At 53.8% G+C, this 12,292-nt stretch overlaps 1 protein-coding gene and 1 long non-coding RNA gene across 6 annotated transcripts; one reads left to right on the top strand and one right to left on the bottom strand.

The window, feature by feature from the left end:
• Positions 1–3,580: 3,580 nt before the first annotated feature.
• On the top strand, positions 3,581–10,484 carry Mapk11 (mitogen-activated protein kinase 11). Of its 5 annotated transcripts, XM_017595119.3 has the most exons (13): positions 3,635–3,767; positions 4,682–4,702; positions 6,305–6,434; positions 6,607–6,665; positions 6,755–6,866; positions 6,969–6,998; positions 7,080–7,127; positions 7,208–7,322; positions 7,656–7,727; positions 7,920–7,999; positions 8,542–8,620; positions 8,699–8,872; positions 9,224–10,484. In XM_017595119.3, exons 1-13 carry the CDS (start codon positions 3,652–3,654, stop codon positions 9,301–9,303), a joined length of 1,116 nt encoding a protein of 371 aa, XP_017450608.1. In that variant the 5' UTR covers positions 3,635–3,651; the 3' UTR covers positions 9,304–10,484. The 5 variants fall into 5 exon arrangements, with proteins under 5 accessions (NP_001103002.2, XP_017450608.1, XP_038935846.1 ...); NM_001109532.2 differs by lacking the exon at positions 4,682–4,702 and having other exon boundaries at positions 3,581–3,767; positions 9,224–9,516; XM_063264275.1 differs by lacking the exons at positions 3,635–3,767; positions 4,682–4,702 and having other exon boundaries at positions 4,823–6,396.
• On the bottom strand, positions 4,275–7,303 carry LOC108351526 (uncharacterized). The gene is made up of 2 exons (XR_001839001.2): positions 7,167–7,303; positions 4,275–4,535 (listed from the first exon to the last, which is right to left on the bottom strand). It is a non-coding gene; the product is annotated as an uncharacterized LOC108351526 (long non-coding RNA).
• Positions 10,485–12,292: the final 1,808 nt, after the last annotated feature.

Here is a 12,292-nt window from a genome sequence, read left to right as displayed (position 1 = left end):
GGTGTAGGAGGCAATAGAAGTGGGGGTTGAAGCAGAGAAAAAGGCAGGGTCTTGAACAGGGGACTTTAATCCAGCAGGCATTTGTGTGTTCATGTTTTGCAGAGTGCACACACACACACACACACACACACACACACACACACACACACACCCCTGCCCTCTTTTGCAATCTTGTACCTGCTTCAGGGCTATGAAACGCAGGTGGCCACTCCCTGTACTGTTTGATCCCACACAATCCTCCGAAGGACCTGAAACCTGTGGGTGGATGTACCAAGTGGAGGAAGGTAGTCAGTTTGCTGAGGATGACAGCTAAACATGGCTAGGCCTTGGCTAACAGTAGTCAGCTTTGGGAAGCAGCAGTCAGGGAAACTGATCCGAGGCTCTCCTGGGTAGGTGACTGTTTTCCTACGGTTTTATCCGGCCCCCTTCCTCACTTTCCAGTTGAGCCAAACTGGGCATCCTTGGGAATGTGGAGGAGACAAGGCAGGTTGCCCTGGTAACTGCCTGGCCCTGCCCTGCTGCTGTACAGACAAAGGCCACTACCCTCCCCACTGGCCGCTGTGCAGGCAAGGTTCCCAACCCCCCACCATCACCCAGGCTCAGTTCCCTCCTCCTCTGCCTTTCGCTGAAGCTCCATTAGCTTTGCACAAAACCTCAACCCACCCCTGGGAAAGGTGGCTTCTGGACTTTATTGCCCTGAGCAATGGGGGCTGAGACCACCCTCAGGTTCTAATGTTAGGCTCCAGGATTGATAATTCCTCTTCTGGGTTAAATGATGCCACAGATGGCCTGGGGCTTGGGAAAAGTCTTGTGAGAGACTGAGCTTAGACCTATTTCCTTGGCCATCTGTGTGTACCTAGTTATATTCCAGAATCCCCGTAGATACCTTTAGAGGTCTGCTGCTTCACTTGTTTTAGTTTGGCTGATAATTTTTTCTGGTTTTTGTTTATGTCTTCCGGTCATGGTTTCTTTGTATAGCCTTGACTGTCCCTAGAACTCATTCTGTAGATTGTGCTGACCTGGAACTGTTTCCCCAGTCCTGGGATTAAAGGCGTGCACCACCACTGCCCAGCTTGGTTGACAATTATTAATTCATATTTTACATTTTATTTCTATTATTATTAAGATTTTGCCTGGCTGATGGCTCAACCTGGGCCTCACTGTTAGGCAGTTAAATACTACTGAACTACATCCCGGCCCTAATTTTTATTTAAAACTCAGATTTCTCATTAAGACTTTGCCTTTAAAAAGAGATTCAGGATGGGGGCTGGAGAAATAGCTCAGCAGCTAAGAGTATTGGCTGTTCTTCCAAAGGACTTGGGTTCAAGTCTCAGCACCCACATGGCAGCTCATAACTGTCTGTAGTTCATTCCAGTGGCTCTCATACCCTCATACAGACATACACAGGCAAAACACCAGTGCATATAAAATATAAGTAAATAAATTATAAAGAGAAAATGTAGAAATTTGGGTTTGGGACTGGAGAGATGGCTCAGCGGTTAAGTGCACTGACTGTTTTTCTAGAGGTCCTGAGTTCAATTCCCAGCAACCACATGGTGGCTCACAACCATCTGTAATGGAATCCGATGCCTTCTTTGGTGTGTCTGAAGACAGTAACTGTGTACTTAATAAACAAAATAAACGTTTTTTTTTAAAAGAAGAAATTCAGGTTTGATTATATTCAGGTTGATTATGTAATTCCCAAATAGTTGAGTATTCTGCTCAAAGTTATTTACAAAAAAAAAAAAAAAAAAAAAAAGTCGTATAACTGCAGGCCAGTTCTCACTTCCTGGGAGGATGTGGCGCCCTGCCAGAAAACCTTGGTGCTCCAATCCCTACGGCTCAGGGTCAGAAGCCATTTCTCAAAGGATACAAAGCTCTTGTACCCATGCTAACTACCCCCTTCCCCAACAGAGTCTCACTTGTTAGCTTCATACGCATAGACATCCTCCTGCCTCTGCTTTAACTAGGATTAAAGATGTGTACCACCACATCTGGCTGGCCTTCCTTCCTTCCTTCCTTCCTTCCTTCCTTTCTTCCTTCTTTTCTCCTTCCTACCATCCTTCTGCCTTGGGTCAGGCTCTCACTCTAGCTCAGGTTGCTTCAGATGTACTATTAGCTCAGTTAGGCCATGAACCTGCTGTGATTTTTCATACTTAGCTTCCCAACTATTTGAATCACAAATAGAAGCTACTACACTCAGTCCATGCTCACTTTATTGGGGGGGGGGGATGGGGGAACGGGATTCTATTCTAAATAGACAGGAACTGTATTTAGCTCTGGCTGTCCTTGAACTCAGGGTGCAGACCAAGCTGGCCTGGTACTCACAGAGCTCCACCAGCCTCTGCCTCCTCGTGCTGTGATTAAAGGAGTGTGCCACCTCACTGGGTTCCATGTTTACTTTCAAGTGTGAATAAAAGTAGGGCCTAGGGCAGTGGTTCTCAATCCCCTAACGCTGCAACCTTCTAATACAGTTCCTTAGGTTGTAGTGACCTCCAGCCATAAAATTTGTTTGTTGCTACTTTAAAACTAATTTTGTTACTGTTATGAAATATCTGTGTTTTCTGATGGTCTTAGGTGACACCTATAAAAAGGCTGCCCCAAAAGGAATCTTGACCCACAGGTTGAGAAACGCTGGCCTAAAGTGATATTAGTGAGGACTTACTGGACATGAGAGCATCCACCCTGGACACCAGGAAGAGGGAGCTTTCTAGGCTTGCTGACAAAATGAACCAGGCCTGCCAGGGTGGTAGACCTCCTGAAATGCCTTGTGCTGGTGGCCAGAGATAGTCAGGGCTGGGGGCGTTTCCCGAGTGTCAGTGAGGAGGATGCTTCATATAGAGGAAAAAACCCAATGCTAAAAAAAGATCCATGTGGGGACCAAACCTTGTGGCCCCAACCATGGTGCTGCTGCTGTCCCTGGTCCTGACTGCCCGCTGGGAGCTTACCTCTTCCAGGAGCTTCTGGACTGAGGTTAGGGCAAGATGGGGAAAAGATGTCGTCTTGTCTCCTGAAGGCCGGTCATTTACTAAGACAGTAAGTCTACTAGGAAACGAAACATTAGTGCCAAACGAAGGTGTCCTCCTCGCCCAGGCCACAGTGTTCCTCCTTCAGTGGGGCTCTGCGTAAACTCCGTGGCGCTGTTTTTCTAACCTAGAGCCTTTAATTTTTCCTGGATAGTGTTTTTGTTTTTGTTTTTGTTTTTTTGTTGTTGTTGTTCTAAAGTATTATCACCACGTGCTCAAGCTCACTTTTGACAATTTTCCCTCATTTCTGGGGAAGGGGGACTGGGCTGGGGCTCGGGGAAGGGCAGGATGAGTGCGTGATGTGCAGAAGGTGAAGGTGGGGGAGTCTGCTCATCACCCCCAAGGGAGGCAAGGCGGCTTTCTCCTTTGTCATGGTCTCCAAGGGGCAGGAAGCTGCGCGTCTGTCTCCGGGAACCCTCAACCCCCACCCACCCCACCCCCGTTTCCCCGCCCCCCGTCGCCAGGCTGGGGAAATCCGCCGGCCTCGGCCCCGCCCCACCGCCCCGCCCTGCTGCGCCGCAGCCCCCCAGCCCCCACCCCGCTTTGCTCAGCGGTGCTGGGCGTGGGGCGCGGGCCGGGTGCTGCGTGGGGATCCGGGGCGCTCGCTCCAGCTGCCTCTGCGGATATGTCGGGTCCGCGCGCGGGATTCTACCGGCAAGAGCTGAACAAAACAGTATGGGAGGTGCCGCAGCGGCTGCAGGGCCTACGCCCGGTGGGCTCCGGCGCCTACGGCTCGGTCTGGTAGGGGCCGGCAAGGACCTGGTGGGAGCTGGGCGGGAAAGTGTGCGCGACCCTCCAGCGCGACGTGGGGTTCCCGGCGTGGGGAGGGGCCTCGCCCTGCCTCCGCCCCCGGCCTGCACGCTTCCGATGAATGAATGGGGGGAGGGGACAAGGAGGAAACTTTCCTATTAGATTGCACTCGCTGGCAGGTAGGGGGTCCTCTAATGTCTCCCCCACCTCCCATCCCTAGTTTCTCCCGGAAAGGCCGAATACTGCGGCGTCACAGCTGGCGGGAGAGCAAGTCTCTGGGGCTGCTAAATGGAACAGCCAGCCATCCGGGTTATTTCGGGCAAGGTCTAAGTAGCTGCAGGGTCTAACGTGCTCCCAGACCTAAGTATTTGAAAAGGGGGCCCCAGCGCGGTGAGGAGACCTTTCTTCTTCGGAAGACACCAAATTCTCCTGTGGATCCTAGGCACTTCTCCAGATTCCTAGAAGCTCAGCGGCTTGAGCCTAAGCAGACACCTACCCTCTTGTTTGTCTACAAGTTTACCCAACAAAAGATCTCAGAATATAGGTAGGGCTTGGAGATGAGACGTTAGAGTCTCGACCGTGGCAGCATCCAGGTACCTGGGATTGGAGAACTGTTGCAGATAGTCATTGTTGACAGGCTGATCAAGGGTGCGGACACTGATATGTGCCCTGTACCGGGACTGGGGGCCGAGCTTCACATCTTGGATCTTGTGCTGTCTTCAGAAGCCTCTTTTCTGCTACTGGTCTGCTTCTGAAATCCTATAGAGGGAAACAGTCCTGCTTTACAAGCTGGTCATGGGAATCTCTCCCCACGTCTGCAGCCTGTAAACCCACCACTCTGGGATGGGTAGGCTTGTTCTGTTGACACTTGTTCCTTATCTCCTCTTTGCTTCTCTTTCTCTCAGGTCGCACCCAGGCCCTCCACAGTGAGTAGAGACAGGATACACCCCTCCACCACCCATACCCAAGGAGCAGGACAGAGGAAGAGAGGATAAGTCATGTTGTGTCTGGGACGCTCAGGGACTCAGCAAGTGGAAGAGGTTACACAAAACGTTTAAAAAATAATATAGGGTTGGGGATTTAGCTCAGTGGTAGAGCGCTTGCCTAGCAAGCGCAAGACCCTGGGTTCGGTCCCCAGCTCCGAAAAAAAGAAAAGAATAATATAAATTAGAGGGAGAGGGAAGACTTGGGGGTGGGGTGGGAGAAAGGTGGAGCAGACATCTTACAGGGAACTTTGACATTGATGCAGATGGAGTTGTCTGGGGGCTGACCATCAGGGAGTTACTAGGAGAAAGCCAAATTTCCCTAGGTCTGTTTCCACTGATCTGTGACCCTGGGAGCTAGGCGATAGGATGCCAACTTCTTGTAACTTGATTGTACAGACCCAATCAAGTAAGATGACCATGCCGTTCTAGTGGCCACTCGCCCTACACCTCACCCCAGGAGTTACTTAGACATTCTGCTTATCATAGGAAGCCACCTTTCCTCCCCTACTCTCTAGTCCCATGAGCATCCTAGAGCCCACCATGTCCTTTCCCCATCTTCCCTCACCTGGTGGGAATGGGTGGTATCCTCTCCATTCACTGTCAGGGAAGGGTGCATCCTGAGACAAGAGAATCGAGAGGGGGGGGGAGGGGAGAAGGAACAGTAATCACTAGGGAAACAGGCTGTGTAAAGGTACTGTAGCTAACGGGGCTCCTTCCATGGGTTCATAGCTGCTCCAGTCTTGAGGGCAGTGGGCCCAGAACCTGGTGAAAAGCCTTAGGACCACCGCCAGTGGTCTAGGCCCCGCCCATATATTTTGAGGCTCTCCGGTGAAGGATAGAAGGGTAAAGAGGTGCAGAGGTGGTGGGCCCAGTTTCTGGGGTAGTAGAAGTGTGCCAGAGACACCTCCACACCAGGGTTAATCATTTCCTACTATCCACTAAACTGTGCGTGTGGATTTTTTGTTTGTTTTGTTTTCTTGTGGGACAATGTCTCACTAGGTTGTCCGGCTGGTTTTGAACTCTATCTCAATTCTCTTGCTTCAAGTCTCTCCAAGAGCTGGGATTACAGGCATGAACCATCACACTCAGCTTCAATTACAAATCAGGATGCAATAAACACCTCTGGATAATCTTGCTTCCGCAATCTGATGCGCAGAGGCGCTGAGGGGTGGGGCGTCCAGGGCTCTGTAGGTAAACCTCCCACGCATCCGTGAGGAAGGAGAAGGGCTACTTGCTGTGGGAGCGCCTGTGGATACAGTCGTGGTGTATTTTCCGTGGGGTGGCTTCGTTGTGAGTAGGGGCTTAGATTTGGGCTAGAATCACCGGTGAAGAAAAGATACAAGCTCTGCCAGAGAACGTTGAGTCCACTCAAAGGGGTCTCCTAAGGGAGGTTCAGGAGGGTCTGCGTGGAGGCAGTGCGGGGCGAGCAGGCGGGGACATGCCTCCTAGGTCTTGGAGTCAGTAGCAGAGGCTCGCTCCCGCACCACAGCGTCGGGTGGACTCAGGCTAGGCGCTCGCTCGCCTCATTCGCCCACCTTGCAGTTCGGCCTACGACGCACGGCTGCGCCAGAAGGTGGCTGTGAAGAAGCTGTCTCGCCCTTTCCAATCGCTGATCCACGCGAGGAGGACATACCGTGAGCTACGCCTACTCAAACACCTGAAGCACGAGAACGTGAGAGGGTGGCCCGGTGGTGTTGGGACTGAACGACGGACGCCTCTTGGTGGGGGCGGGAGCTAGGATATGGGGCGGGGCCTTTGGGGGTACGGCCCCATATGGGTGGGGTCCAGGCCAGGGGGGCGTTGCCTACAGCTGAGCTGTTGTCCCGCCTCGGTTCCCTGACCAGGTCATAGGACTTTTGGACGTCTTCACGCCGGCCACATCCATCGAGGATTTCAGCGAAGTGTGAGTGTCCTGGGCAGGCGCGGTGCTAGCCTCGGGAGCTTGGTCGGGGAAGGGATGGCAAGACTCTGTCCTAACCCCTGACCCTGCAGGTACCTCGTGACCACCCTGATGGGCGCTGACCTGAATAACATCGTCAAGTGTCAGGCCCTGAGCGATGAGCATGTTCAGTTCCTTGTCTACCAGCTGCTGCGTGGGCTGAAGGTGGGGCACGTGGGCTCTGGGTCCCCTTCCCCCCCTCGACCTCTCTGGGTTGGGGCAGAGCGAGGTGGAGCCTGGGCTCACTCCGTCTGCCCTCCTATGCAGTATATCCACTCGGCGGGCATCATCCACCGGGTAGGTGCAGCTGAGGGTGAGGGTCATCCACTCTGCCTAGGCTCATGGCCGTACCACACTCATGCCCTGTGCACCCTGCAGGACCTGAAGCCCAGCAATGTAGCAGTGAATGAGGACTGCGAGCTGAGGGTAAGGGTGTTGAGGGGTGCACGGATGGTGGGGACCTACCAGAGAGGTAGGTATCTTACAAGATACCAGTTGTTCTCCAGATCCTGGACTTTGGGCTGGCACGCCAGGCTGATGAGGAGATGACTGGATATGTGGCCACACGGTGGTACCGGGCTCCAGAGATCATGCTGAACTGGATGCACTACAACCAGACAGGTGCTGTCAGCCCTCAGGCAGTGGTCTTGTCTTACAAGGATGGGCCAGCAGTGCTCACACCATGGTTTAGGGAGGGTGACAAAGCGGAGGGGGTAGGAAGAAAGGCTGAAGGGGAGGAGAACATGCCCGGAGCTCTGAGAGAGGGGCAAGGGCTTAGTGAGACCAGCTTTTAGAAAGGCTTCTAACTTGGTGGGTCAGGACAGGGTATAGAGTAAGGGCTCCATTCTCTTTGGTCCTGGTTATGACTGAGGGTCACTGGGCTGGCTCCTCCCCAGGCCCACAGGAAGGATTTCCGGTGGCAGACTGATAGTCTCCTTACTCTCCCCCCAACAGTGGACATCTGGTCTGTGGGCTGCATCATGGCTGAGCTGCTCCAAGGAAAGGCCCTCTTTCCTGGAAATGACTGTATCCTTGGGGAGCAGGGTCAAGCTGGGGTCCCCTTCTCCAGGGTGGGAGTGGACTCTGGCCCTTTTTGGAAGTTTTACCTCTGCCCTATGCTGAATCACATTGGGCTCCCTCTCCTGAGCCACAGCTCCGCAGTGTACCAGGGGCTGGGACTGGAAAGGCTGGCCACTAGGTGTTTCCTGAGCTAGGAAGACATCGACCAGCTGAAGCGGATCATGGAGGTGGTGGGCACACCCAGCCCTGAGGTTCTGGCAAAGATATCCTCGGAGCATGTGAGTCAGTGGCCATCCATCTATCTGTTTGCTCTCCTGACCAAGCATCAGCCAGGTTGGGGAGGGAGTAGTAAGCAGAAAGTGGCATCCTGGGGGATGCGGGCAAGGAGGGATAGGAACATCGAACCCCTTCAGAGAGAAGCAGGTGAACCAGGAGGCCATTCCAGGTAGCCGAGACAGTGAAAACAAAATTATCAACGCTGACAGTCTCTCCTCACTATAGACAGCAGGGCAGGGAAGAATAGAGAATGCTTGGAGCATCTGGCTTTTGTAGGCACCATCTAAAGCCAAGTGAAGGTCTGGAGTCCCCAGACTTCCTCGGAGACCTTTACCTCCTGAATGTTGGGAATAAAGGCACGTGGCACCCCTGCTGGGCTAGTGAGCCCCCAGACTTTGCGAGCAGGAGTCTGGCTTGCTGGGGGTACCTACCAGGCCTGTTGGAATGAATGCATCCAAGCTGTCTCTCAAAAGGCCTTCTGCCCAGTTTGGGCTAGGAAAATAGAGGTTAATTAACCCTCCAAGCCCTTCTTATGTGTCTCTAGGCCCGGACATACATCCAGTCTCTGCCTCCCATGCCCCAGAAGGACCTCAGCAGTGTCTTCCATGGGGCCAACCCTCTGGGTAAGGACTGGTACTGGGTCTAGTTTGGGCTTCAGATCCAGCATTGGATATAGTGCTAAGCGCCACTCGCTCCTGCAGCTGTAGACCTCCTTGGAAGAATGCTGGTGCTAGACAGTGACCAGAGAGTCAGTGCGGCCGAAGCCTTGGCCCATGCATACTTCAGCCAGTACCATGACCCTGACGACGAGCCAGAGGCCGAGCCCTATGATGAAAGTGTTGAGGCCAAGGAGCGCACCCTGGAGGAGTGGAAGGGTGAGCACAGGGTGGGGGTGGGGGGATGGGAAAGAGAGCAGTGTCCCTGAACCTGAGGGCTGCCGTTTTCTCAGAGCAAGATTTTGCCTGTTTCATGCAAGGAATTTCCCCAGTGGTCTGGGACGGGGGTGGGGGCCTGGGGGCAGGGTGGAAACAAGCCTGTGCTCCTGAGTGACACATGTAAAGGTGTGTGTGCGTAGCAGAGGTTTGGAGGACTAAGTGGAGCCCACTCCGGTTCTAAGCTTAACGGTGGATGTGGGCTGGGAAACATGCCACACATGCTGATGGGGAGCGAGGTCATGGGCAGACAGCAAAATCTCACCCCCCATCCCTCCTTTTCATTTCCCTCAGAGCTTACTTACCAGGAAGTCCTTAGCTTCAAGCCCCTGGAAACATCGCAGCTCCCTGGCACCCATGAAATTGAGCAGTGAGGCATTGCCTGAGGGGGGAGACCTAAGCCTGTCCCCTTTCCTCAGCTTGCTGGCTTTCCTCAAGAGGTGCCTCTCAGGCAGCCCTGACACTTAACCTGGGACCCCCTAGCCTTGAGAAGCTCTACACCTATACACACGAATGCACGGATGTGTCTGTAACCCTGCTGTTATGTGTCGGAGTCTGGGCAGTAGTGGACCTACCTTGGTCCACCCAGGTCCACCTCAGTGTGTGGGATCCGAATGGGTCCCTGCCCCTGTCCAGATCTCTTCTGTTCTTGAGGACTATCTGGATTGGGAGGAAGGCAAGTGGGCCATGGTCCCTGGAGACTCTGGGGGGAGGGAGAGTCACAGTGGTTGGAGATGCTCAACCAGGAAGTGAGTAGCCGGAAAGCTGAGGCAGGCCCAGTGCCTCACCCAACTGAGTGGCAGTTTCCTCTGGGGATGGGAAGGCCGAGACCACTATCAGATTAGCTATCTAATCAGAAAAGCCTGCTGAAGCTTTGTGGTTCCTGTGATATGAGGGTAAATGGGTGTGAGTGTGCACCCTGGTATACACATCAGCAAATGCAGGCATGCGCTGGTGTGTATGAATCTGTGAGCACACAAGAGCCCGCAGCCATTCTGGTATGACGCCTAAGTTGGAGACACTCTTGCCTCCTCTCCTCCCAAGTTCCGGTTGTCTAATGGGTCTTGTGACCCAACTTTGAACCAGGCTAAGGCTCTGAGAGGGGCCAAGATCCATTAGTTTAAGCAAACATAGGGTATAAGGAACTGCAGCAGGATCCTGAGTCACAAAGGCACAATGCCAGCTGGGAATCCAATGGAGTTGGTGGTCTAACCTCAAGGATGCTAGGTGGCCAGCACCCACGGATGTGAACTTGGACATTCTCGCCCTGGGACTTTGATTCAAAGCTGACAAATGTCTGTCCACATTCTACCTCCTCCTACCCTTGTAGCAGTGTGGTTAGGCTGGGGTGCCCTGGTTTGTGAGTCACCCCCTTGCCTCCCCATCCCCCAGAGAGGAGCTGACCAAGTAACTTTTGAGGTAGGGCCCTGTTGGAAGACATGTTGGGGGTGTGACTCCTCCCTGAGAGACGATGATCTCTTGCTATCAGAGACCAGGGAGCTCTGGATGTCAAGTGCCTGCACCAAGAGTGCACAATAAAGGGGTTTCCCTCTTGCTCTTGTTTGTGTGGACGGCTCCAGATCCCATTGCTTCTCTTCCTGCTTCCTGGAGGGGTGGCCGGATCTCTGTGCTTGGTACACTTCCTGCTATCGCCACAGACTTTGCATGTATCGTACCCCTCGCTCACTCAGAGTGAGCAGTGGTCATTTCTAGTACTATAGCTGCTTCTTAGAGGGGCCAAGAACCCAGGAGATCAGTGCGGGACAAGACCCACGGGTTAGAAGGGGCAAAGGATGTAACAGCTACCACACTTTGCTAGCTGCTGTTTAAAGTACATTAGGAATGGTGGACTGACTTGCCTCCCTCTTACTACTGGTGAAGCTGGAGATCGTCCCTGGAGAAAAGATCTGTCCTTCAGGGATTGGACAGGAAATAGCTTTCCTTCCTGATGAAGGTGAAAAGGCGACTTTAACTCAGGATACAGCTCATGTATCATGCTCATGAGTCTTGGACGGCCAGAGGTCTGGCAGCTGGTCCAGGGGGGAACCTAGAAGACAAGAGCCAAGTCCAGTGCTGAGGGATTGGGAGTGGGAGCAGAACCAAATACACGGCCCTAGTTCCAAAATCTGGTCGAGATCAGTCCCCTACAGAAGAGGCAGGGAGCTTTTTGGATGGTACGGGTGGATGTCTAGAGGCATCCCAGGGCACGGAGGGCACAGGGTCCAGGCAGGTGTAGTTTGAGTGGCCCAGAGCTTGCCCGGTTCACTCTTGTCAGTTTGTGGATGTACCGCATCCCAGCAGCAGCCCAGGTGTAAAGTTGCTCTGGCCAGCTTGAGCTGCTGATTCATGGCTGCAGGCAGGCGGGCAGGCATGAAGGGAGGGGGAGAGGGTTCTGGAGATCTTGTTACTACTGGTCAAGCCAGTGGGATCCTGGAACGGACGTACGGACGTGGGTTAGGCTGTGGGAGGGATGTTGGCTTGACCCTCCAGGAGCATCTGGTTCAGGTCTGCACCAGACCCCAGGGAGAAAGAGCACACCGAGGTACGAAGCTGGAAGCCCACGTCCGACCCCCTCTTTTTTTTTTCTGGGGTCAGGTACACCTTTAGCTCATTCTGGTCTTTGAAGGCCAAGCTGGACGGACAGCAGGTGGGATAGACAGAGGGACCAGTCCTGTCCAATGCTTGAAGTCGGCACTCTACATACCAGATTAGGGGTGGGGTGGGGGAGGAACAGAGGTGTAAAGGGGTCCTAGAAGGACCTGTTCTGCCTCTAGGACCCATTCCTCTGGTTCCTAGACTGGGAAGCTGAGAGCCACAACAATGGGACCGGGGATGCAACCCGAGATGTCTGGGAGACAGAACCAAATCCTCCTCCATAGAGATGGAGGTGAACCGACCAGCCCCAGGGGCGGGGCATCCCTGGGAAAGATGGGGAGTTGAGCCAGGAACAGGAAACAATTGGGATGGGGTATGATTGGTGTATGGGCTGGTGGGCCTGACCTGGGGCTGGAGTAGAACCTGGTGATCTGAAGTTGCCTAGAATGGGTCTGACGTTCTGGAAGAATAGGAAGGGCCGGGATCCAGAGAGGCACCTGCTAGGACCCAAGGGCCAAGAAGTCTAGCGTGGATATAGGCTGGCCAGGGTGTTTCAGCGCCTCCTCTCATCTCAGGTCCAGATTGAGCTGTGGGGCAGCTCTCCCCCACAACCCCCCCTTTCCAAGCCTTCCGCCCAACCCCGGAGGCCTCCTCGGGTTTCCGCAGGGGCCGGAGGGCAGGCGGGGGTGTCACGTGCTCAGGGCCCAGGGGCCGGTTGGTCAGTGGGCCGGGAGGGACCACTTAGCCAGCCAGAGACAAGGGTCAGGA

This window comes from Rattus norvegicus, chromosome 7, assembly GCF_036323735.1.
Source record: "Rattus norvegicus strain BN/NHsdMcwi chromosome 7, GRCr8, whole genome shotgun sequence".
Lineage (NCBI taxonomy): Eukaryota > Metazoa > Chordata > Mammalia > Rodentia > Muridae > Rattus > Rattus norvegicus.
Note: the sequence above shows the minus strand (reverse complement) of the source record. Positions and strands in the feature narration are given on the sequence as shown.

Excerpts from the sequence above, each read along its gene's own strand:
- Mapk11 (XM_017595119.3), top strand. The coding sequence starts at position 3,652 with ATGTCGGGTCCGCGCGCGGGATTCTACCGGCAAGAGCTGAACAAAACA. Across the intron at positions 6,867-6,968 it reads AGCTGCTGCGTGGGCTGAAG|TATATCCACTCGGCGGGCAT; the intron begins GTGGGGCACGTG and ends CCTCCTATGCAG. Across the intron at positions 7,728-7,919 it reads CCTCTTTCCTGGAAATGACT|ACATCGACCAGCTGAAGCGG; the intron begins GTATCCTTGGGG and ends TGAGCTAGGAAG.